The sequence below is a fragment of the Anser cygnoides genome, chromosome 17 (assembly GCF_040182565.1).
Source record: "Anser cygnoides isolate HZ-2024a breed goose chromosome 17, Taihu_goose_T2T_genome, whole genome shotgun sequence".
NCBI classification, from domain to species: Eukaryota; Metazoa; Chordata; class Aves; order Anseriformes; family Anatidae; genus Anser; species Anser cygnoides.
The window spans coordinates 8,535,797-8,560,515 of NC_089889.1; the positions used below are offsets into that span (position 1 = coordinate 8,535,797).

The following is a 24,719-nucleotide window of genomic DNA, read 5'->3' on the forward strand; positions in this document are numbered from 1 at the left end:
TCCTATATTTTGTTCTAGCACAGCTTTGTGTTCTGGATACTACATCAGAGAGGGATCATCAAAGCATCAGTTTTTGTATTGATATAATGGAAGGAGAAACTTTTTTGTTCCAGTAAGCAGAAAGTTTGGGTGTGATCCTTTTTTTTTTTGATGCTTTATTTCAGGTATTCGACATTCATATTTAATAACCTGCTTGACAATTAAAAAAGAAAAAAAAGAAAAAAAGAAAAAAGGTAGTGTTGGTATAAGAGTTATGTGGTGTTCTCTCATGTCATGACAGCATTACAATTTGCAATCCTAATTTTGAAGTTTTATTTTGAGCAAATGTTACAGAACCACAGAACTTTGTGTGGCGCAGAGGAGAAGATACGGCATAAGGGAGATGGACCCATCTGCATGGTTCTTTTTGGAAGGCTTCATCACAGTAATGCAAACAAACTGCATCCCAAGACATTAATTATCTTTGTGTATTTGCATGGATGCCAAGGAGAGAGATACTTAACTGTGCAGGTGTAGTGAGGTAGTGTATGGTTACCTTGCAGACAGGGCTGAGAAGTGCTGAATTGCAAGTTACCAAGTCAAGCATGCAACAGCTGTGCAGAGGGCAACTACCAAAAATAATTTTCTACTTTTGTGCTGTCAATAAGAATTTAACTTTAGGAGTTGTTTGAGAAAATAATTTCTTTTTGTTGTAATTTTAACGCTGGTTGTGCCTAATTTGCATATATAAAAACAAAATTTAGTTTGAGTAGCAGTTTAGGGGTTTTGTTATTACTTCTGCCCTATGTATATGCACAAAGTAGATCTTTGCAGTGTTGTTACTTTCTTTTTGGAATGATGGAAGCAGCTTTGTTCTGCAACACAAAATGAAACAGCTCTCCAGACGTTGGAAATTACTGTGTTGTAGGGCAAGTACTGAATTATACATACACAAATAACTGCACCAATAAAAGGACTTCTTCAGATTCATTCTGAGCTTTGGATACTGGCCCATTTTATCCTTTCATTCAGTTTGTGGTTTAGAACAACAATTAAAGCAACTTAAGGTCAGTAGAGGTGCTTTTAACATTAAAAGCATTAATTGTGCAATACTAAGTCCAGTCTCTACCTCCGGTTGCTTCTCTCCCCCGCGTCTAGTTGAATGAGCAGTCCCTTTAGGATGACTGCAAGCTCTGTTTTCTCCCTGAGTTCTAATGGTCTCTATCTCCTGTACAACATTAGAAACTTTTCAGTAACATCAGACAGTGCTTAAAATGAAAGTTTTATAAGTCCTTTTGCAGCGATTAAAACTACTTACCTGACTGAGATAACTACAATGCCCTTTGAATAAAGGATCAAGCATATCAGTGGGTCTCAGAAACAAATTCACAGGTTGTAAATTTCTTTCCTTATAAATCTTGTGCAGAAATGTTCTGCCTTAGTGGCTCATTGTAGGAAGTGATCTGTGTGGATTTTTTTCTGAAGGCTGAGGATTATAGTTGCAGTGGTTGCAAATAAAGAACAAGAAGATTGTATTTGGCAAACACTGATTTATTTATTTTTCGTAACTAATATGGACATTTGTTGTGTGCGAATATACTGCCTTTGTATATTTTCAGCTGTGTAGACTAAATTTGCTCTTTGTATGAACAAGGACAGCCATATCTTAAATAGGTGTGTTCACTGGTTTTGGCTGACCTTACCTCAGTTAAGTACAGGGAAGGCACAGCAAGATGGGTGCCATTCATTCTAACCCTACAAATGATTCGAACAGCGTCTAACATGCAGGGTGGTTGCTGAGGTGGAAAGGGGAGGAAAGCTCAGAGTTCTGGACTTGTTTAGGATGTCCAGCAAATTACTGTGGTGTTAGAAGTTGGACGCAGTTCTCCTGACCATCAGTCTCTTACCTTTATTCCAACTGATTCTATGCAAGACGGACTTCTGTGATGCGCTTGGATTCAAGCCTTAGGTTTTCAGTCATCTTTGACAAATCCTTATTTCTGTAGATGAATTCAGTATGCTCGTGTGAGCATCAGCTCTTTCATGGAAGTGCAGTGGATCTTCTCAGACTTGCTGAAAAGTGTCTGTGGTGTCTTTCAGCCCAGGCCTTGAATGCCTTTAATTAGAGTTTTGGTTTGTCGCAGAATTAGCGGCATTAATGAAGCTCAGTGTTTCCTACTAAATGTATTCCAGCTCTATCATAATTGCTTTGCTAAGTGACCAAAATGAAAGCAATCTGTTTGATGACTTGCAGTTCCTGTCATCATTTCATTGCTAGCCAAACAAATACAGTGCTGTAGTCCCATCACTGCTGAATGCTCAGCTACGCCTAATTTTCAAGTTACTACAAATAAATTATTTGGAAGTGCAAATATGTTGTTCCAAATGATGTTTGTGATATTAAAAGATTTGATCACAGCTGAAATCTCCATGCTGACTCGGGGCACAAAATGTTTAAATGTGCTTTTTTTCCCCCCCCTCTTTCTTTCTCTTGGGACTGCTGCTTTTTACAGGGGCTACGATGACCCCATCGAGACAGAGATGGTTGAAGAAAGGATCCCTTACCTTCATGGTGGCTACGCAGCACCGCTGGCACAGCCAGAGAGAGGAAGCATGGCTAGTATTGACCGCCTGGGGAAGCGCTCACCCTCTATTGACAGCATTCGTAAAGACCCCAGGTGGAGGGACCCTGACCTCCCTGAAGTCATCGCCATGCTCAGCCACCCTATTGATCCAGTCAAGTCTAACGCCGCGGCCTACTTGCAGCACCTGTGCTATGAGAATGACAAAATCAAAAAGGACGTGAGGCACCTTAAAGGGATACCCATCTTGGTGGGCCTACTTGACCATCCGAAGCCAGAGGTCCATCGTAAGGCCTGCGGGGCTCTCAGAAACATCTCCTACGGGAAGGATAATGAAAACAAGGTGGCTATAAAGAACTGTGACGGCATCCCTGCTTTGATCAGACTTTTGCGAAAAACAAATGACATGGAAGTCAGAGAGCTGATTACAGGTCAGTGTCTACATTTTCTTTAATAAATTATTCTTTAGAGGAGTCCTTTCAGTTTCAGGAGCAAGAATTTCTGGAGACTAGAAGATTGAATTTAGATCACTGGCTGCAGCTGTTTTTTAGGCTGCTCAGTGTTTGTGGTATGAGAAAGCCTAAGGCAAATGTGCCCTTTAGGAGGAAATCAAGATCATCTGTATATGTTGCACACACTGGTTTTCCTGAGTGCTGAGAGATGGATGGTGCTTCTTGGATGTAGCTTGCAACTGCATGTGGTTGAGTTACTGAAGCTGAAATGAGTTATAGCAACTCCATTGACAGGTAATTTGTACTGTGCCTGCCCTCAGTGTGTTATAATCATGAGGTAAGATATGCTAATCTAAAACTTTCCTTGTTAATCTCTCATAAAGCGATCCCGCTGCCGTGTCCCAACTCCTTTATATTGATAGAACAGTCAGGCTCCTCAGGAGCGCTTCCTACCCTGATGCCGGTGCGTCTGAGGCTGTACATAAATTGCAGCACTCCTGGAGCTGAGGGTTGGGAAATGCTAAGAATGTAAGGAGCCTGCTGCAAGATGTTCTGGTGGACATGTGGATTGTCCCTTACAATCGGAAAAGGGAGAATTATATTTTGAAGATACTGAGCTCTTGCACACTTTCCAGGGATTTTTCAATCACTTAGAACTCCATTATTCAACCTATTTTTATTTGAACTTAGTCTTGGACATCATCCAAAAGGAGTAGTAAAGTATATGCCAAGTTTCAAAGTTCAGCCACTAAGTGGAAGAGAGTGGAGAAGTATGTCATCTCCTAAACTAAGGAGAAAATATATTGTTCTTCAGTCTCTCGTAGCTCATGAGGAGTGAAATGGATTTCCCTAGTTCTTCTCAGAAGCAGCAGGGGAAAAACCAGGGGAGCTGTGGTGGATTTCAGTGCCAGAATAAAGATTTTTTTTGAAAGTTTTTTGTATGCAAAAATGGGTCCAGGACTGAAACATTTTAGCTACCTTATCAGTTTAGGACTGTCCAAGCAGACCCTACTGCAGTGTGATTTAAGCCATTTGAAGTAAACATCATAATTCTATAATCGCCTCAAAAATATGGCAGCTGTCCAGGTTTTTACTGGTAATCAAAATTCTCTGAGATGAACAGTGGCTTGGGGTGTTCCAACTGTTTTTCCCCCCACCATTATAGCATATTGAGAATACTGGGTCTAAATACACAATATAGAAACTAGATATTTTTTTTTGCAGTCCTTTTCCAGACAGCTGGTAGAGGAGAGCTCTGTGTAGCGTGTTTTGGTTTTGCCTTGATTGCTGTGCGTGCTTGGTCTCCTAGCGTGGAAGCTCTGTAGGTAGTATTTATGTTCCATTTGTTGCACTCATTTAGTATGATGGCTGACTTGATTTTATTTTTTAAATAAAGAGTTTCTGTTTATCTACTGTTCTAGTTTACTCAAAACTCATTTCTGGAGTGCTGAGAAGGAATAAATTTACTTCTGTAGATTCAAGAAAGGAGAAACCAGTCTGTAATTTACTCTGAAGGAATATCATTATAATGCTAAATGGTAATCAGTCACTTTTGAGATGGCAAAAACAAACTGGATGTTTTCCCTTTTCACTCTAAATGGTGATTGCTTTGATTTCCAGTTGATTAATTAGATTTATAGTTCAAATAAATTTTATTTGGCAATACCTCCTGCTAATTAAATATAGTATTTTTGTTCCACTTCATTTTATGCTATTTAAAGATCTTTATTTCTTTTTACTGAGAAACACCAGGAATACTGAGGGCATTAACCTAAACAGATGTCCAGCAACAGATGATATGCATTTAATCTCCACCTAACTAGGAATGATTTCATTCCACTTCTAAAACAACATCACCAGATCCGGTGTGAGACATTGAAGCATCAGTATAGAAGAGAAGAGTATTCCAACAATGCCTGTGTGGCTGATGCTAGTGTACTTTGCAGCCAGTGTTCAAAGCCTCAGCTGATAATGTGGAATTGCTCACTCAGAAATAAGATCCACAGGACAGCAGAGAGAAACTCAAGAGCCACCTTAAAGGCAAAGAGAGCATTCAGCCAGGGCTGCTACAAAAAGATGCTGTTTTGCAGCCTCAAAAATTCAGGTGACAGTTCTGGTGTTCTCGTGGTAGAAATCTTGACTTCCTATCAGGGAACTTTTCCCAAGTGATAAACCAAAGATTACCTTTGCCATGAAAGTTTTTCATTCTGTCTAGCGTGAAATCTCTGGGGACTTCTGCAATCATGCAAAGAAAAAAATCTTTTTCAGATCAAAATGGAAGAAAAGGCAACTGCATACAGAGGATGCTTGTTTATTTCTTTTAAAAGGCTGCACATTGAGGTTTGGTATGAGGCATTGCCTTTCCTGTGCTTTGCTATTTCTGTAATTCAGCACTGGCTGTTTTTTGAAGGCTGGATAGTCGTAATCAGCTGGTTATCCCAGATGTGGATGGCCGATGAAATAATCCTGCTTTCCTAAGAGATTTAAATAATTTAGATGCCTGAATTCAAGAGCGCTTCCAGTCTTGAAGTTTTGCTTCTCCAGGTGTGGGGCACTGCCTGCCTGGAGGACAAGAGGTACATGGGAGCATCCAAGAAGCCACATTATTTGCAGTTGGGGAGGGTGCCTTCTGGCAGAAGTGTGCATTGTTCTCTCATTTGTGAGAGTCCTTGGCTGTAGTACAACTCCGGGACCTCTCATTAACTTAGTGATCTGACACAGCAGCCGCAGCTGTCCAGGGCAGGATGAGCTTGGCCAGCCAGCTGGGCCTGGCCAGTGGGTTAATGGAGTGGGGAAAATGCAGAAGAAGTCGATGCAGCTGCATGGAAGCATGAGGAAGGAATTGGATGTGTGATGCCCACTGCTGAATGCGTGATCATGAATAGTACGTCAGAAGAGTGTTTACTTGACTATTGCCCAGAATATACTTCTTGGAGAACATAAGTTAAATGGAATTTTGGAAGCAGGCTGAGTATACTGATAGAGCACTGCTGCCAGGTTAAGGAAGTCTGTAGCATTCCCCCCCCCCCCTCCCCCCCCCCGCCCCCCGATAATGCAGTTTTTAGTGGAATTGAGAACCTCTGGGTTAATGTCACAGCTGTTTCACCAGTCGGTCTTGATATAACTGCAAATGGCACTAAACTGATGTACATCAGGCTAATACAAATTTGTGAGGCATGTAAAAAATACTTTTAAAACTCAAGATACAATCATAAGGTATCACAGATCTCCCTTTTCTTGCTTTTTAATGTGTGGAGTTACAAAATGGCTCCATCAACTGCACTAAGGGAAGCTTGATTTAACTGTCAGTGTCCATAAGTAAATCACAAGTAGCATCGTGTTGAGAAATATTCCACAAAGTTCACTGTTGTATCCCTCTCAGTGGATCATTTTCTTGATAAATGGAGGGAAATGAGGATTAAGCTGATAAGGAATGAAATCTGTTCTGATTGGGAAAGCTGCAAGAGTTTTTTTATCTTGAGCGATAAGGTTTTTTTGGAGCAAATGTTCCTATCAGATATGCAAGACCAAAATTCTATTACGTTCTTTAAAAGCAATCAGAAGTTGGTAGCATTAATGAATAATTTTGTTCTTTGTGGGAAAGTTGAAAGTAATTTTGTTGTTTAATGACATTGCACAGATTTTAAGTGGTGCAGAACGTGATTTTCCTACTGCTGTATATTGTCAAACTGATTTTAATTGAAAAATGATTGACCTTCAAAATGCTCTGCGGAGGATGTATTTTGATCTAAAACTATAATAGAATCTTTCTGATTGATCAGCTCACTCAGAATTCACAACTGCTGGTAATTCATGTATGCTAAGATGCTGTGAGCTGATCCAGCACCATCTTCTTGATGAAGTACTGTGCTGTCTTGAACTTTCTGATTGTATTTTCTATGGGAAGGCTTGTCAGAAGAATGTCCCTTTTCCAAGCGTGTTCTACAACACAGTAGTTCGTATTGAGGTTCTGAGCTTGACCATCATTCAACTCCAAGAAGCCCAGCTCCACTCTTTGGGACTTGGAATGGTGCAAACAAGTCTATATGTGTCCAGTAAATACGTACAGGACCACCATACAACAAGAAGTTCTTGGTGAATGTAATGCTGAGTGCTTTTTTCCCACATGCTGAAAGATTTAGAATGGACCAGAGACAAAGAGTTAAACAGCTTCGTGATCTAATTTTGTGGTGACATTGGATTTTTGCAAGTAAGCAAGCACAGCAGGAAAAGATGTGCCTTGGATTTTGGAAGGTAATAGCATCATTGTGCTCTGGCAGAATTCCTTCAGAGATCTTTTTACAGAGTTAGCTCTGAGGAGGCGGAGATTTAGAAAATTATGGCCGTGGCTCTAATCGCTTCTAATATGACATAAATTGTATAGCTGTTTATAGCTTGTAGTAATTTTGATATATTTGTACGGTAATCAGTACTTCTGAAATAAAAATATGTAACTATTGTCCCTGCTTAACATGCTGAAAGAGTAAGGTAATGATTACAGTTAGAACTATATTAAGTACATTGCAAATAGTGCTTATGAATAAAATAGAGTTGATCGTGATTGTGATCATCTTCTGAAAAGCAATAGCTCTTTGTCAAGTCCTAAAATTCATTCAACCTCTGGTCAAAAAGGCAAATACTTGTGAAAGCATATGGAAAATTTAGATAACTTCATTTCCCTTCTGCTGCTGTGTTAGCGACTTAATTTCTCTTGAGTGCTATTCGTTTGAATAGATTAAAATTAGAGTTTTAAAAACGGTGTTTCTAGCTTGTTGGATCATTAGTGTGTTATGCTAATAGAGGCAGGGAGTGATTTTTACAAGATGAATGTCAAATTTACAGGGATTTTTTTACTCAGATTTCCTTGCACTGCTGAAACCTACAGTCTGATAAGAATTTTTTTCACTTTTTTTTTGGAGTTTATGTGGCTGTCACTGTCTATAGTTCTACCATGTGTTTCGTTTCCTCAAGAGCTGAAAGGATGCTGGGATTTAGATCTTTGTTTCGTAACTTTGAATAATAAAAATGTATTATTGCTTTTTATTATCTTTATCTCCTATTGTGGACTATTTTCCCCATAAAGTCAAGCTTGAATTTGATTTTTTTTTTTTTTTCTCCCTGCCCCTGGAACCACAGGACTCCATCATCACTGTTTATCTTGGGCTATCTTTCTGTGAAGAGCTGCTGTGCATTTTTATTCACTGAATGCTGTTCAACAGCCAAATTCCTTTGGTTTTCCCCATGCGTCAAGGAGGACATTATAAATATAAGCGCTTTGACATTTTTTGAGTAATTTGAAGAGTTTTCTGCTGTATATTTTTCATAAGAAGACACTTTTTATTCTTAGTTTGTTAGTGTTTTCTGTGAAACATTTGAGAGGTGGGTGAGAAACTGAAAAGCTTGCAAACTGTTTTTTGTTTCTTCGGAGGAGATGGAGGAAAGGCATTCTGTTTAACGTCAATCCCTGCTGTCTCGTAGCCACTTGAGGGCAAGGAGATTGACAGTCAAAATGTGTTTGCTTCTGAATGGTTTATTGCATAAATTGTATTCAGTCTTTTATTAAAAATTCAGGATGAGTATGTACAGGAGATCCCTTTGTTAGGTGCAGGCATTGATGAGGTTCACTTGCGTGGTGTAGATTGACAGGATCGCGATGCTTCAGTTCTGCAACCCAGTGAGAATACTAAGCCCAGCTGGATTTAGTCTCTTGAAATAACTCCTGGTGAATGAGAACGTGGAAGAAAGGGAGTTTGGAGGAGATGATTTTATTTTGCAGATTTGTGTTGAAGGTTGAATCTAGACGCAAATCTTCAAGTTGGAAAACAAGCAAAAGATTTGAGCACTGGAAAACTTTTGGATAGTTCTTTAATATTCAGAGCTCTTGGAAATTTTGTAGGTATTTTTGTCTTTTTAAGTATTTATCTGCCTGATTGTTTTTAAGCACTGAAATTTGCCTTTGTAGTTTCATAACACAGACAACACATTTTGTCAGTCCTCCAGGAACGAGGAAAAGGCAGAATCTCATTTCAGATGCAGAAGAAACATGTAAGAGCTCCTTCCTGAAATGCACGTACAAAGGGCTCTCAGATTTTAAAACTTAACTTTCCCACATACAGATGACTTTTAATCTTGACACTGTTCCCAGTTGAAATGTCTTCCATTTCAAAAGGACAGAAATGCAGGCTCCTTACAAACACTGTATGAGGTTCCTCAGTTTCTCTTTTCCTGCCTTTTTTTTTCTTTTTTTTTTTTTTTTTTGGAGCATTGCAAACAGCAAATGCTTCATCCATGTGCCTGTGGAGGAGCCCTGACTTACACTGTATAATTTTCTGGGATTTATCTATCTAGTTCAGTGCTAGATGTTCTGATTTTGCATCTGAATTTCAGAAGTACTGAGCCAGCAATGCATTTAGGGATCCAATTGTAGTTATTATTTCTATGTCAGCGAGTCTGATATGCTTAAGGAATTGGTGTACAGTGACTAAAGAAAGACTGTCTAGTGAAGTATTTAAAATTAATCTGATAACTTACGTGTCAGGTTTTATAGCCTTATTATAAATATTGACTTACATTTGTTTCTTAGACCAATTTGTTACGAAAATTAAAGATGCTCTTCCACAACAAGTTGGGACCAATTAGTATTTCCAGCTTAGTTTTGTTTGTTTGTTTTTTATTGTCTGTCATGTTTCACAATGACAAAGGGTAATTATTATAAAGGGTACAAAGAGAAAATTAATTTACGCTTCACCTATACTGTCTAGTTGGAAAGCTTAAAAAAGAGTTATGAAAAATCTCAGCATATCTATGAATGGCAAGGTTAAAAAAGAAAAAAGCAGTATTTTTGTGTTTTTGTCTTTTTTTTTCTAAGTCTGAAAGTAAAGAAATGTTGTGGCATTCATTCTGTTGTCTGCCTCTGAAATTTTGTAGTTTCCAAAGTCTGAACAGACACCTGGCTTTTGTAAAGCCCACTGGGAATAGGAGACAGCCCAGTGTTAGACTTCGGAGGCTCTGCTAAGCACCAGCCTTTGAGGTTATCATATAAGTGCCACTCACTGCTCACATGCAGATAAAATTCCTTTTCTCACACGGTGCTTGCCATGACCCTATATGGATAATGCTCTGATATTAAAATAGGACATTGGGCGTTTGGCGCTTCCAGCTTGTAGCTGTGAGAGCTCGGGTGCTAGGAGAGTTCCCACGGGGCAGCCGCCTTGTCGCCTCCAGAGGCGGCCGTGGTGCTCTCCTGCCCGCCGGTGCCTTGTGGTGGCTGGCAGGGCTCAGTGAGGCAATGGGGTTATTGAACAAAAGTAACAGATCCAACTTTTTTTTCCAGGCATTTTTGAAGCTTGAAGGTTTTAAAATCTGGAGTGGTTGAAAGGGACTGAAACAGAAGGTTGCACCTTTGTTTTTCTTTTGTGTTTTGTTTCAAATATGGCTAAGAGGCAAATATCTACAACTTGCCCTGTAACATGCACGAATTCACTTAAAAAAGATTTCCTTTGAGTTCTGGGGAATCTTGCTTTTTCATGCAGTCTATCTGAAGTTTGGTGCATCGTCACACTTCTCCTTGGAGGTCAAAAATGTGCATTTAGCTCCCTCCAAGTGCAGTTACTGACTGTTCTTAAACCTTACCAGGTTGGGCCTATGCAGAAATTCTCCCTGAAGCAAATGTCCTGTTTTAGTCCAAACTTCATTAGCAGTAACTACCAGGACAGTGTTACAGGTCTGATGGAAAGTTTTATCGTGTATCTAAGACCAGGTATTTGTACAGTTGTGAGGCTGTTCTGTTATTTTGATACTTGACATCTGTCTATTTTAGCTTATAAGCAAGGTAAAAATGGAAAGACTGAGAAGGAGAACTGATTTGCAGCTTCTTCAAGGAATTGTATGCTTATAGCACTGTGATTTGAACACAGATATTGTCTGTGACAGCAGAATGTGAAAGTAAATAACAGAGGAGTCTTGTGTGAAATACTGTCTGGTGCAGAGGATAAACATAAGATCAATAATCCTTCATAAATTCAGCCCTGTTTTTAAGGCTTGCTTAATATACTTGTCTGCTTCACTGGATGAATTTTGCTTTCTGAGGCATAGCTGGGCTTGACAGTGTAACAACATCAACATTTGTATATAGTAGAAATATCCTGTTAATCTCCACATCACGTGTATGTACTCTGTTGTACAACTTAATGACTTCAACATTATCCGTATCGTGATAAAAGTGATCCTGTATCTTTGGAAATGCTTCCATTGCAGCAACTGTGGACTTTTCCCTGAGCTGTCTGTGTAGTCCGGCCCCTCATCAAGTGATCACTTAGTTTTGTGATTTAACCTTCTCATGATTCTGTTTAAGCTAGAGTTAAAAATAGTTGTTATTCTCTTGTTATTGGTTTAATTATACCTGTTTCTCCTGAAGGCACCCTATGGAACTTGTCTTCCTACGAGCCCCTGAAGATGGTCATCATCAACCACGGCCTGCAGACGCTCACCAACGAGGTGATTATACCCCACTCGGGCTGGGAGAGTGAGCCGAACGAGGACTCGAAGCCTCGCGATGCTGAGTGGACGACTGTCTTCAAGAACACTTCTGGTTGTTTACGGTAAGGCAGAACTGGGAAATATTCATCTGTTGTTCACCACATCCTGTGTTTAGGATTCTCTTAGAATTCTTTTGATTTAAAATCAAGTATCATATATCTTCTGTTTTTGCAAAGAGCCCCCCATTTCAATGGCCACGATAGCAATGCTGGAGGTACTTAGTGTGCCATCGTTTCTTGTTGTAGAACCTTGTCAATGTAGGTCTGTCCAGTGAGGTCTGTATGAAGAGTAGGTGATTTAGGCAGGTTTTGCAAGGTGGCTCTCTGTAGTGAGGTGTATAATGCAATGGGGAGTGACCCAGTTAAGAGGTTAACTGCCAAACTGAGTACAGAATAAGCATCTTCCAATGCAACCTGTGCCATAAGTACCACGAATCATGCTTTCATTTATCTACTGTGCTGTGATTAGTGGGATGTTTCTATAAATTTTGAGTATGTTGTTTGTTTCCCCCAATGGTGCAGTTTTTATTTATTTTAAAGGCATGTTTTCAAACAGTTCCCTTCCTGTTCTTGGGTTTCTTGCTATCAAAAGGCATTTTTTGCAGGTGCTAGGAAACTGATTTCATGGAAATATACCTAGCCTGAAACATGCATCCAATTTTAGCCACAGATGCTTTTGTGGAAGTTACTGATATGCTCCTATTCTAAGCTCAAGTGGTTGAGGACCTATGGGAAATCAGTTAAGAACCTAAACTACTGAACATTTCTAATATTACTGGTATTCATTGAAAAGCATTTTCTTATGGTTAGAAATGGTATTTGAATTTGAGGGCACCTCAAGAGTCAGATGATACGTGCTAGAAGCTGGGGTCAGGTAAAGTCAGAAAAACCTGAAGAACCATGTGCCCTAAATACTGACTCTTTCACTTTGCTTGTCTCTGAGATAAAATAGCAGAGATGTCCTGTTAGATTCTTCAGCTTCATGAAGAAGTCAATTAGTTTGAATGAAGCTAATAAATATTTGGCATTGTTCCTTCTGTTGCTCTGAAGTATACTTCTGTCAGACTTCTACTGATTAATGCTTCTTCTGAAGTTGGTTCATTTCTGTTTCTTGGGCTTGTGGTCTCTAAATTGCAATAACTATTCCCCTGAGTAACATCACAAATGAAGGAAGTAATGAAAACTGTTCTGAAAGGGCCCATTACTGAAATTATTTGCAGTCCCACTGGAGACTAAGGTCCTTTAAGTAGGCTCCAGACATCATAGGTTTTTCCTTACTTGTGTCCCATTTTCTAATGGTGTTCCACAAGAGGAAATTAGTCGTGCTGGGGGATAAAAGGTTTATCTGAATGAATGTGAGATTCTCCAAGAAGTGTAGACAATAAATCGATCATTAGCAGACTAACCTAATCCGCGTCATAAATTTTTATTAGTCTGTACAGTGCCCTAATCCACTCAAACTTCTAAATTCCGGGAAACTTTTTAATGAAGAAAGGCATTGGCTTTACAGGACATGAAAATAGCACATACCACTCAGCCAAGTTATTTTCCAAAGGCTGATGAAGAGGGATGCAGAGAACAGCAGTACTGAGATATGCTAGTTAGAGAATTCCACTTCTGATAATTCAAGTGTCCTGTTTTTTTTTTAAAAAAAAAAAAAAAAAGTCACTTCAAAAGCATCAAGACAGCAGTTAGAGAACAGTGACTGCTTCTGTTGTTGAGAGGGAAGATGTCTGTAGTCTCTGCTGTCTTAGTCATAGGGGACTAAGCATGTCGCGGAAAATTCGGAGCTTCATTCAGTCAGGTGTGGGGCAAGGTGATTTTGTGCCTGAAAGTGGCTGCTTAGGGTAAATGGAAATGTGTTGGCAGATCATCAGGAAAAGGTAATCTGTAAAAGGTATTTTACTGATGTCTTTGCTATGCTGAGGAGGGAGCAACCCCTTGTGTAGGGAGGGGGAGAGTTGCCTTTTCTGTCTCCTCTGTAAGAGAAAGTGAGTTAAAACCAGTCTAGGACAGCAGAGATGCAGAAGTAGGAGAGATACAAGCTGCCCTTAGTGTTGCGAGGTAGGTGATACTACATATCTTTTGCAGAGCATTTCCAAGTCTAGGGTTAGAAAAGAACATATCAAAAGTAATTATCATTATTTCTGTTGGAAATATTTTTCTGTTGTTTGTTGAAATCCTCTGCAGCTCATCCTTACAAGCACCCTTCAGATAAGACAGTTAACGCCAGTAGAGAAGAAATGTTTGCAGCCATCTGTCTAACAGACATCAGTGTTTAAAAAATCCTTTGCCTACTCTTCTCTTTTTCACACAGTAGCAGGTCCCAGAAATTCAATTTTCCATGAATGGAGCTTACTGCGAACTACAAACTGTGTACCAATTTGATATTTAATTGGGAGGTTAGTCCTCTTGATGCTGTGCCAGCCTCCTTTGTCCCCTTTGGAATCAATCCGAAAATGTGTGCTACGTTGTCTTCAAAGATGCTGTCAGTTCTTTTGGAACTTCTGAGTTTTCAGATGTCTTTGCAGTTTGGATATCCAAGCACAAGACAGGCGTTACACATGCAGGACTGCTTTCATTTCAGTATCTTTTTTGCAGTAACTTTAATGAAGTTTGTCAACAAATGTGGGCGAGTTGATTTCAAACTCATTGACTCACAGCATGAACTGCTGCTTTTTTTTTTTTTTTTACACTGCTTTCTGATCTTTACTTTGTTCTTCATCTAGGTCTCTTCTTTGATAATATGGAGTCTTGGAAACACTTATTTCAAAATAATTGAAAACAAGGATTTTTTTCCAAGAAAAAACTAATTTGTCCTTGCTTCTTCATAGAATCTTGATCTATCCCATTTTCCTTTCCAGTCCTAGTTTGTCTACAATACCTTGATGAATGGATCTGCAAAGCCCATAATCACTTTACTTCTTAAAATGGTCATGTGTCGTATGATAGATGATACGTCGTGTGTAATTTTATAAAGTAAAGATGTTTTTATATTCTGTTGAAGCTGTTGAGAGAAATAGGTAGGTAGGAAATTTGGAAGGGAGCAATAAAGAAAAAACAAACTTACAAAAAAAAAAAAAACCCACAGATTAATTTATTGAAATCAAGTGGATTTTTGGCTTTAGAAAAGTAGGACTAGAGAAGAAGTAGGGAAGATATTTGATAGAAAAATCATCAAGTATTCACAGGTGTTCCTTTATCTTACTTGAAATACAAGTTTTGTGTCTTTGTATTTTATTCTTTTAGGTATGCAGAGAATGTCTTTTCGGTTACTGTCTTTTTATCTTTAAGCCCCTAAATCCCTATTGGGGTTTGCAATCCAGAAGCATTCACTTTTTAATTGTACTCTCCACCAGTTTAATATGATGATTTGGTGCATTTTTAACAAGGTCATTTTGTGATCCTTCCTAGAACTCTCCCCAAGACATGAAGGAGGAGAGAATGAGGTGAATTGCTTGTGAGAGTGCTGGGGGTGAGGCTAACTCACTTCCATCCAGTTCTGGTTTCTCCCAAGGTGCTTCTCCCTGCTTCAGTGTGGGAGTGCTGCTCTGTGGGTCAGAGAGCACTGCTGCAGTCACATCACCATTTTTGTTTTCTGTGTAGATATCCACCATGATTATCAGTTTTTCAGAATCAGCAAGGATTAACAGTTTAAAAATTAAAATCATTCTGAGCTTAATTGCTGTTTTCTGCCTAATTACTTTTAATTCTCTCTTGGATTTTTTCACTTTGTAGAGGACAGAGTAGAACTTGGTTTCTAAATTGCCAACTTTTTAGCCCGATTCCTGTTCTAAACTGACCTGCTGTCAAAAAATGTTAAATGAATTAATTTGCATAGTAAACAGATGCAAAGTGCCCCTTTTTTCCAGGGTACCATCTGTACTTGCAGCGTTTCTTGACAATTCTCCAAGTACACAGAAATTCACATTCACAAATAGCCTCAAGGTTCAGAGACCTGGCCGTGGGTGTACAAACACAAACAAACTGCACCCACTTGACTTCTGCTAAAAACATGCATCCTTCAGATCAAAATTGCATATAACAGCTTGCCCAACATCAGCTCCTGAGAAGAGAAGGGATGACCTGGTGGCTAAAGTTGTGACAAGGGACTTGAGAAGCATGAATTTAATTGCTGTTCTGCTACTGTTCTGACATAACTTCAGGCAAGATTAACTGTATACATCTTTCTGTGGTCTAATTTTTAATAGCCCTGCTTTCTTTTGATTTGGGTGAGATTTGGATTCCTGAGTGCTTGAGTGGATCTGGAATTCAGTCTTTCATCTTCACTTTTCCTGTCTTGACATTTGCACCTCTGTTTTACCTTTCCATGAAGATGGTAAATGCCAGTAGTTCAAGTATTGTGCAGTGGTTGGTCCAAGCGACAAGAACTGGGAATAGATACGTCCTGGAGGTATAAATTAAGAGTGCTGTCCTGTAAAATCAAAACCTGAGAATTATGGTAAGTGTGAGGCAACGTTTGATGACATGAGATAAGGACTCAGTAGATTCAGAGCCAAAACAAATATATCTTTCTAGGGTGGAAAATGATGTATAAGTGTGTGCAGGCTCCTGTTACTTTTATTTTACTTCAGAGGAAATTGGACCACAGAAGCTTGATAGTGAATCATTAATAAGTAGGATGTGCCAAATAGAGTTTTTATGTGAGCATGTTTTAAACCTTTTTTTGAAGAGGACAGAGAGCATCAGTGTAAGTGCACATACATCTTGTCCTGCAGATATAATTTACTGTGCTTCTGTCATATGTAAGTAACACTGCTTAATGGTAATGGGCTCGTTCCTCAAGCTGCAATTTCTGTATATACTTGCAAATAGATGTGTGCATACCTCCAATACACACTGGAGCATGTGCGTGTACTTGTAAGACATGCAGAGGTAAATAGGGTTTGTCAAACCAAGTCTGTGGTCTTGTTTTGAGAGAAGAGTTCTCCCTTTGTACCTGGGAGAGGACTGAATAGCTCTTGGTGACAGTGGTGTTCCCATTTCTTTCTTCCTATCTCTACTCCTGCAGTCCCTCTTGGATTTTTTTTTTGGAAAATTCACAGGGACTGCGAACAGAAAGTGGGCTTGGACTTTGGCTGCTTATGTTTCTGTGTTGCTTGATATTTACTAGTAGATGTCTAAGAGGACGAATGCTTTACATAGAAGCTTATTATTTTTTATTAGTATTATTTTTTCAAAACTGTTACCTTAGTTGGGTGGGGAATGAGAATCCCCTTATATTGCATTCTGTTCTTCTTGAAGTCACCATGCCTCCAGTCAGAGCAATCTGTGGGATCTAGTAGTGCTGCTAGAGCAAGGGCCAGTGCTAAGGCCTTTGTGTTTCCGGTGCTGTTTGAAGGCCTCCTGCGTCCTGGCTGCAAGGCTTGGGGCTTGCTTCCCCTCATTGTCTCAGTCAGGGTTCCTCATGCCTCTGCATGCTGAATTTGAGGCAAGAAAGGCCATGTCAAAAGCAGACAGCTATGCCCTTCTTTCTTCTTAATGATTAATGTATAGCTTTCCTCTGAAGAAAAGTGCCTGGGAATTAGAGCTTTTGAAGTGAAGTACCTTCAAGTTCTATCCACATTTAAATCCTGCTGCTGTGATGCAGGATATGGTGACAGTCACATAATATTTGTCCTACCTGCACTCGCATCTGCTTGAGGTAGCCTTGATCTGCAAGTGACTGAAGAAAGGAGGCACCTAAGTGCAAATCCACGGCCTGGTTACAAGTAGGGCACAGGAGGTGAAGCTCAGGTGATGCCACCACAGTGCCACTGGCTGAGCTGCCCTCCCTGTCAGGGGAACTTTGGTGACTGCAGCAAGGCAGGACTGAGAAGGTACTAAATGAGAGTGTTCAAGTGCTGGCTTTTAGTTTTATCTTTGGGACAGCAGTAAATTGGTAATCGAGCTTACCTAGTCCAGGATTTTTATGGAGCCCTGTCACGCTGCACAAAGGGTCTTCTTGGAGCAGCTGTATTTCCTCCCCACCCTAGAAAAGATTGTTTGACAAAATCATTTGGTTGACTTTTCCTCTTAATTAGTGTGCCTGCCTATCGTAGTTCAAGTAATCCTTTTCTATGCTGTTGTACAGCAGTCATTTAACCAAGAAGGCCTGAACAGGACTTGGTACAGAGCTCACCCCCCACCAGGAGGAGATGAGGGCAGATGCTGCCTCGTCTCTGTCCACCCACCCGCCGTGCCTGGGGCTGCTGCACTGGTATCTTCTTCACATGTGGGTACAGCCTTTGGGAGGCTGCTGCTCCAGAAGCCGGAGCTAACGATACTGTGTTTTGCTGCGTCATAGGTACTTTTGAACTGGACGTTTAGCAAAAGAATAGTTTTAGAAAGATAAAAATGGAGCAAAAATTTGCCTGTGAGTCTTGATTTTACAGCACAGAAGAGGGAGAAGCTTATCTGCCCAACCCAGACTGGAAAAAAACAACTCAAATTAAAAACCCACACCTCTCAATATAGAGGAGTGAGTGAAGGCAGTTTCTTAATTAGCTTACTGAAACTGTGCAGGATCACAGCATATGGCTGTCCTGGGGCTTATATGATGAGCAGAGTGTTTAATTCGTGCTAGTAAGGAGCCGTTAGGGTTCTTCCTGACAGTTCCTGATGTTTAGCTTGTAATATAAATAAATTATGCATAGATTTTAGCAGCAGAGACATAACCTAGTTACAAGCAACCTTAATGCTTTACAATCAAATCTGAAGTATAAGTGTAAAGTTGTGCACTTGCTTATTGCCTTCTGTCATTCCTTAGGAAAAAATGCAGGTCCCTTCCCCCTGGGCTATCAATGAAGGAAATAGGCAAAAATGTCTGTTGCTGTGGTAGGATGAAGAGTGAGATCGAAACAAAGCATGCTGCGTGTAAAGGACGTAGTTTGCTTTGGAAGGCATGTGAGCTGTGATCCTCGATTAGATAACTACTACCTTATTTTTGTATTTTTGAGATTCTTTTCACATTGCTATGAGAATACGTGATAAAGCAGGCAGAACCTATCAGCCTTTCCTCCAAGCAAAGACTGAAATTATTTGAAAGCAAAGTAGCTGCTGGGTATTGTGGAATTCTTGTCTATTGCGTTTCTGCATGGCTTTGTGTTATAGGAGAGCAAACTAAGGCCCTCCAAGTAGGTCATGCAGGAGGTGACCAGTCAGCATTTTACTAAAAAGACATTACATGGTATTTTGGATGTAGAAAGCCACAACTAACAAAGGATGGAATTCACGTCTGTATCTTGTTAAACTTTGCTGCTGGCTGTTGAGCCCTGGCTTATTGTAGGGGGATCTTAGAAACAATCCTGATGTGATCCTGAGATGTGCCAGCATGCCTTACAGATGCACTGCTCCACAGAAGTGTTTTCCTGGAGCACAGGCTAAACTCGTGAAGACCGTTTTCAGGGGTGGCTTATATTATGTTCTCTTGTAGGCATTTGGACAATTAAACAAAACCAATCCCTTTATTTAAGTATCTGGAAGGGGCTTAGGTGCAAGGCAGTCAGAGCTGCTCTGCTTCTTTCTTGGGTCTGGCCGGTAAGTCGATACTTAAATGGAGCAGGAATCTCCAGTAAGATCACCTGCCCGGATCTGATGCACCTTTTCTCAGCTGAACAGCTGCTCTCTACCAAGCATCACCATCAGTAGAGCTCCCCTCTCTTTTCTGCTCATTTCATGTGGACTTTGGCTTTGCTTGACTTTTCATCTGCTTTGCTTGATTTCTGATTCAGCTGCCTGCTGCCAAACTCCGTTGTGTTGTATAGGTCTCTTTTACCAGTGTGGCCTGGATCAGGCTATCTTCATGTCACAGGCAGCTTTTTGCTTTTTCTGTCTTATTTTCGGAACAATGAACTTAATAGCAATAAAACTTTTTGGTATTTCATGTGAACTCAAGTATGGAATTCATTGAATTTCTGCATGAAATGATGGAATGATTTTAAACTGCTCTATATTCCTCCTTCGGGACATTCAGTACCTAGAAATGCACTAGGAAATAGAATATGTCTGCTGCAGCTGTTACTTATCGATCTCCTTTGGCTGACATCCAAATAAAAATTTCTTAATAATGAAGCAAAGCATGAGTGCAGAAGAGTGCTTTTATAGCAAGGGTTTTGACTGTCAGAGTAGGTGGGATATTAACAGCTAAAATATTTAAATTAAACTTGGGTAAGCCGTACAGTATCTTATCAGATGAAGCAGAAAACTCAGTGCCTGGTCAGGGAAGCCGAAGTGGTAGTGGTAGTCAAGGTTTAGCAAGGCGTGTGTGCTGTCTGCCAGCTCAGGCCCCTGGTGAAGTGCCTCCCATTAAACCTGCCAGGAAACCCCAGTGCTTTGGAGCTCTATGGCTTTCAATGATCACAGGGGTTCACCTTCTTTACCTTCTTCACCAGTGCTGAGATGGTCTATATAGGAGCCAATGTTCGTTCTTGGCTTGGCAATACAAAAATCACTATTGGAAGGTTGGTTACAGTTGTAAAAAGTAGTAAAACTTATTTGGACCCTGTGGTATGCACGACGAGGCTGTTGAAAAGAGCTTTTCACTGAGCTAGCTTCAGCTTATCCATGCTTCTTCCAGAGAGCTGAAAATCTTACTAGAAACATATCTAAAAAAATTCCATTTCAGCTGTTTATATTAAAAAAAAAAAAAAAAAGACAGTCCCCATAGTCCCCAGCCTGTTGCCTTTGTCCCCAGCTGGGTCTCTAAATAAAGTGCTTTTTGTGCCTGGAGAACCGAAGTGGGATGGTAATGCTCTAACCTCTGGCTTTCGGCTTTATCTGCAGAATGGTAGGATAACAGCTGATGGCCCTTTCCAGCCAGGTGGCAGACATAGCAATAGTCTGGGAAATAGAAGCTTTAAGTGTTCAAAGAAATAATGTCTCCCTGGTGCTTGTATTTTCAAGTTTCTGTGTTTAAAAAAAAACAAACAAATCAGAACACACACAAAACCAAAAACGCAAGCTCTCAGCTTTTGCATTGTTAGAGAAAGCACAGTGGGGGCATTGCTACATGATTTGCATTGAAATCTTGCATATTAAGTGCCATGCATTTAATTACTTTTAAATCTTCTCTCTTGAGGATAATTTTGGTGTGTAGCACTGACCGTAGTAATGGCTCGCCTATCCTAGAGGTGATGCATGCTGCCTGTTCTGTGAATGTAAATGTTATATTCAGACTTGCATGTCATTAAGAAGACTATTTGGTGCTAATGATAACTTTATCTAAAGTATGAACAGATTTCTCAGACGCTCCCCACCATTTTCTGAAGTCTTTAATGCCAACAGACTGGATTCCTAGTCTGAAGCGTTTCCATGCTGGTAGATGTTTGCTTTTATTTAACATTTACTTAGCCCTCTGTTTTGTTTTCCCAGGGAAAGCATATATTTAAACATCCTTGCAAATCTTCTTTCACTAGTCCTGCCTACAGGCTGGACTGCAAGAATTCGAGGAAGAATCCAGGGTACTCTGCCCAGCTAAAGACTGGGGTTTTCAAATCTTTGGATGAGATGTGTGCCTTGCTGCTTCACATAAAATCAGTCATAGAGTTGGTTTCCATCCTACATATTGACTAATATGGACAGTAATTTCATTTCTTGCTCCTGGAATTGCTTTTTTTGAGTGTATTGTATATATTTATGGCAAACACACTAGGCAGCTTTCTGTTACCCTTTGCAATACGATGTGAGAAAGATACTATTCTTGTTTTTAAAGTATATTTTCATGTAATGGACCCTTGGAAAAGTATTCAGAAGTGGGTCTTAGGGAAAGCAGGGGAGGCCTCTCTTGGGGACAAAGAGAAGCAGACTGTATAGTACACCAGAGGTGAATGTTCCACCCAAGACTATGAGGGGGTTCATTAATTTTGAAGGCTAAAAGAGACCATCAGTCAATCTAGTCTGAGGGTTTTTTTTTTTTTTGTTTTTTTTTTGTTTTTTTTTTTTTTTGCCTAGGTGCCTGCTTTTCTAGGTGCCTCCTTTGTCATATGAGGAGTATGCTTTGTTTTTAGCTGTTTATTTGCAGGAGCTGATGGTGTCCTTTTTAACGAGCAGCCTGCAGAACATCACAGGCCTTCCAGCACTAGCTCTTGCCCAGGTGATCGCTTCTGCCTGCGCACTGCAGTCCCTCCTGAATGCCCAAGGTGTGAATTTGACCGATGATGACTAGGTGATCATCAAGGAGGCAGACTGTAGTATTAACATCCTGAGGCAGAAATGCAAACTGGCGTTTTCCTGGGTTGCAGGACCCCTTGGCCATTTTGTTGAGTTCAGCAGGGTCTCGTAGCCTCAAGTTAACCAGCTTTCCAAGGTTGTTCCAGATGATGGACTCCAACCCCGGGAGCTCTTCTCCAGGGACTGCCAGATAACAGCTCACTCAAAGCCCACCTTTCCTTGGTGCTTACGGATGTTTGGTGTACTTGTGCATGTTATCTGAAATGCAAGTATTCCCTTGGAAACAGGAAGCTCTTTGCTGCCTGGTGCAGTGTCAGAGCAGCAGAAAGAGCACGTTCTGCCAGGCAGGACCAATCTCCCTAGACGTAGTCTCTCTGAGGTCTGTGTTGCCCAGACTTCTGTGTGTGAAGGATGTGGGCTGAGCTCTCCGGTATGTCTGGGTTATACTTACAGACAGGGAAATGGGTTTTGTTGTTCCACGTTAGGTAAATCCCATGGGCTGCAGGAATCTTGTCACCCAAGGAGGACTAGCAAAATCCCAGGAGCGTCAGGTGTTTGTAGAGCTGATGTTTCTGCACGAGATGCTCACACGGATGTTTTCCAGTGTATTAGTTGCAACATTAAAACTGCTAAGTTTGATGCCTGGGTAGCTTATACACAGTATTAATTAGCTATTAGTTTGATCCTGCAGAATTTTCATGCTCATTTATGTCTGATATACGTGGGAATCTTTTCTTGAGGCATTAATTTTCATTAAGTTCTTCTATAGTTGAAGATACAGCAAGAAGGTGAGGTTAGCAAGCCACACTTATTGATGCACTTCATAATATCTCTTTCAATTATGATCTTATCCATGTCTACCTTAATATTAATCCTATAACAGATCAAGAAGTAAGACAGCAGGATAAAAAAATCCTGTGATGCAGTCAATAACCAAAGCCATAAAACAAACGTTGTTAAACGTGTGGGAGCACAAATGAAAAAAAGAATCTCTTGTGTATCGGCCTTGAGGGCAAGAAAGGTGTTAAGGAACATTTTTTGCAAGATTTGATTTATTTATTTCTTGAAGTTTGAGAGTGTTTCTCATGTATTTTAGTTTGCTATTTCTAAGACTTAATGAGTGAATAAGAAATCTGATACAGCTCGACATGGACCATTTTTAGTGCATTTCTGCCACCCTCAAGCTTAGTAGGTAATGTTTGACTTCTAATAAATGTACTTTGAGGTTGAGCATCTGTTGTTTATTATCATAATACCTGAAAGATATCTCAGAATTCTAATTCAAATTTCATTTTCATAAAAACTTTACATTAAAATTCATGTTTGGGCTTTAGATATTAAAGGATTAGTACAACAGAAGATGAGAACACAGCATGTAGAATTCTCTTCCATATATCCTGTGTAATTATATGTTAATATCCACTTTACATGTCCTGTATCAGCCATTGCTAGAGGCGAGACTGCGTTAGGTTTTAGGGAAAGGACTCGTTTATCTGTGTATTTCATTTGTGATCTTAACTGCAAGTTAATGTGCTGTTAGAGCAACCAGCTCACAGTTAAGTGTCTTCAGATTTTGAGAGGTCTCTGAGAAAATGTTTTTTTCTAGTTAAGCAATTAACATACAAGCTTGCCTGGGTGATGGGGAGGGTGGACCATGGTTGGCTTGTTTATTACTTTGAGATTGGCAGTCCCTATAGTTAGGTAAAAAGAAAAATTGGCCACATTATCGTGATAGCAGAAGGTAATCGCTGTGTCCTGAGCTTTCGAGAGCGAACGTTACATGGATCTGAGAACTCAAAGACCCTGAAAGCTGTAGTGTTGACTGTGGTGTTGTCAAAATTTGTGCATTTCAACTTTGAGAAAACTTGTGTGTAGGCTTACCAGTGAACACTATTGAGAATTGTTTTGTCAGTTCATTCCCCCCAAAAACATGGCAGGTTCATAGTTAAATAATCTATAGCTTTTTGAATATCTATTTTTAATTTTTTTCATGAAATCAAAATGCATTTTGCAATTTCTGTGGCCTGGAGCATACTGCTGCTGAGTAGTCTTCAGCTTCAGAAAAAGTAACTTTTTATATATATTTATATAATACATATGTAAATTGTACTAACTGTGCCTGACTATGCATTTGACTTGTAATTTTGCCTCCACGTGTAATTTCTTTTAAAAAGGTGAAAGTATTTTTCAGATGAAAAGTTCTGGCTTTGAAAATAAATTTTTAGATTGGGTATTGTTTGCTATGAGAACTCCTGTCCAGTTCAAGGTACATTGCTGAACTTACTAGCAATGCAGAAAAATGTGTGTAGGCACCTCAGCAACTGCATTTCCCTTTTCGTTCAGATTAGGGTCATTGCGGATGCCCGCGTTTTACTGAGGTATAATAGTTTGTCAGGCTTCTTTGCTTCCAAATTGTTGATCTGAGATAATGAGTTCTTAATAATTGTAGTATAAATCAACACACCTTCAACCTTGCAGTGAAGGTTAGAGGGCTAAATTTTCTTTTAAATCTCTGCTATTAGGAACGTAAGTTCAGATGGAGCAGAAGCACGCAGAAGACTAAGAGAGTGTGACGGCTTGGTGGATGCCCTCCTTCATGCCCTACAGTCTGCAGTTGGCAAGAAGGATACAGACAATAAGGTGAACTTGAGTATCAGAACTTGAATGGTTGTTTCCATTAATTTAAGCTGAAGTGCTGCACTGGGGTCTGACTTCTGTTTGCTAGTATCAGAACATGATTATGCTTGCCTCAGAAAATATAGTAATTACCTTCCTTTCACCTCTGTCATGGTATTGATGGTTCTGCTGATGGGCTATCAGCACAATGCTGCTGTGTTGCCTTGTCTGGCTGTTGAGGTGAGTAAAGACAAGTGGCTGTGATGGGTGGGGAAGAGTAGTCTTTTATTCCTGCCGGTGGCATTATTGCTATTGTTCTGCATTACTTAATTGACATTTGTAAGTGCAGTTTGCAAATCAGAATTGAGTCCCATTGTGTTGTG

At 39.9% G+C, this 24,719-nt stretch overlaps 1 protein-coding gene across 12 annotated transcripts in view; it reads left to right on the plus strand.

Annotated features, from left to right (window-relative positions):
• ARVCF (ARVCF delta catenin family member) overlaps positions 1-24,719 on the plus strand; it is a 268,720-nt gene that overhangs the window by 194,996 nt on the left and 49,005 nt on the right. For all 12 annotated transcript variants that reach the window (XM_048063871.2, XM_066979115.1, XM_066979117.1 and 9 more), the window contains 3 exons: positions 2,493-2,992; positions 11,430-11,613; positions 24,243-24,360. In XM_048063871.2, coding sequence (XP_047919828.1) covers positions 2,493-2,992; positions 11,430-11,613; positions 24,243-24,360 — 802 coding nt within the window. The remainder of the gene's footprint in view (positions 1-2,492; positions 2,993-11,429; positions 11,614-24,242; positions 24,361-24,719) is intronic.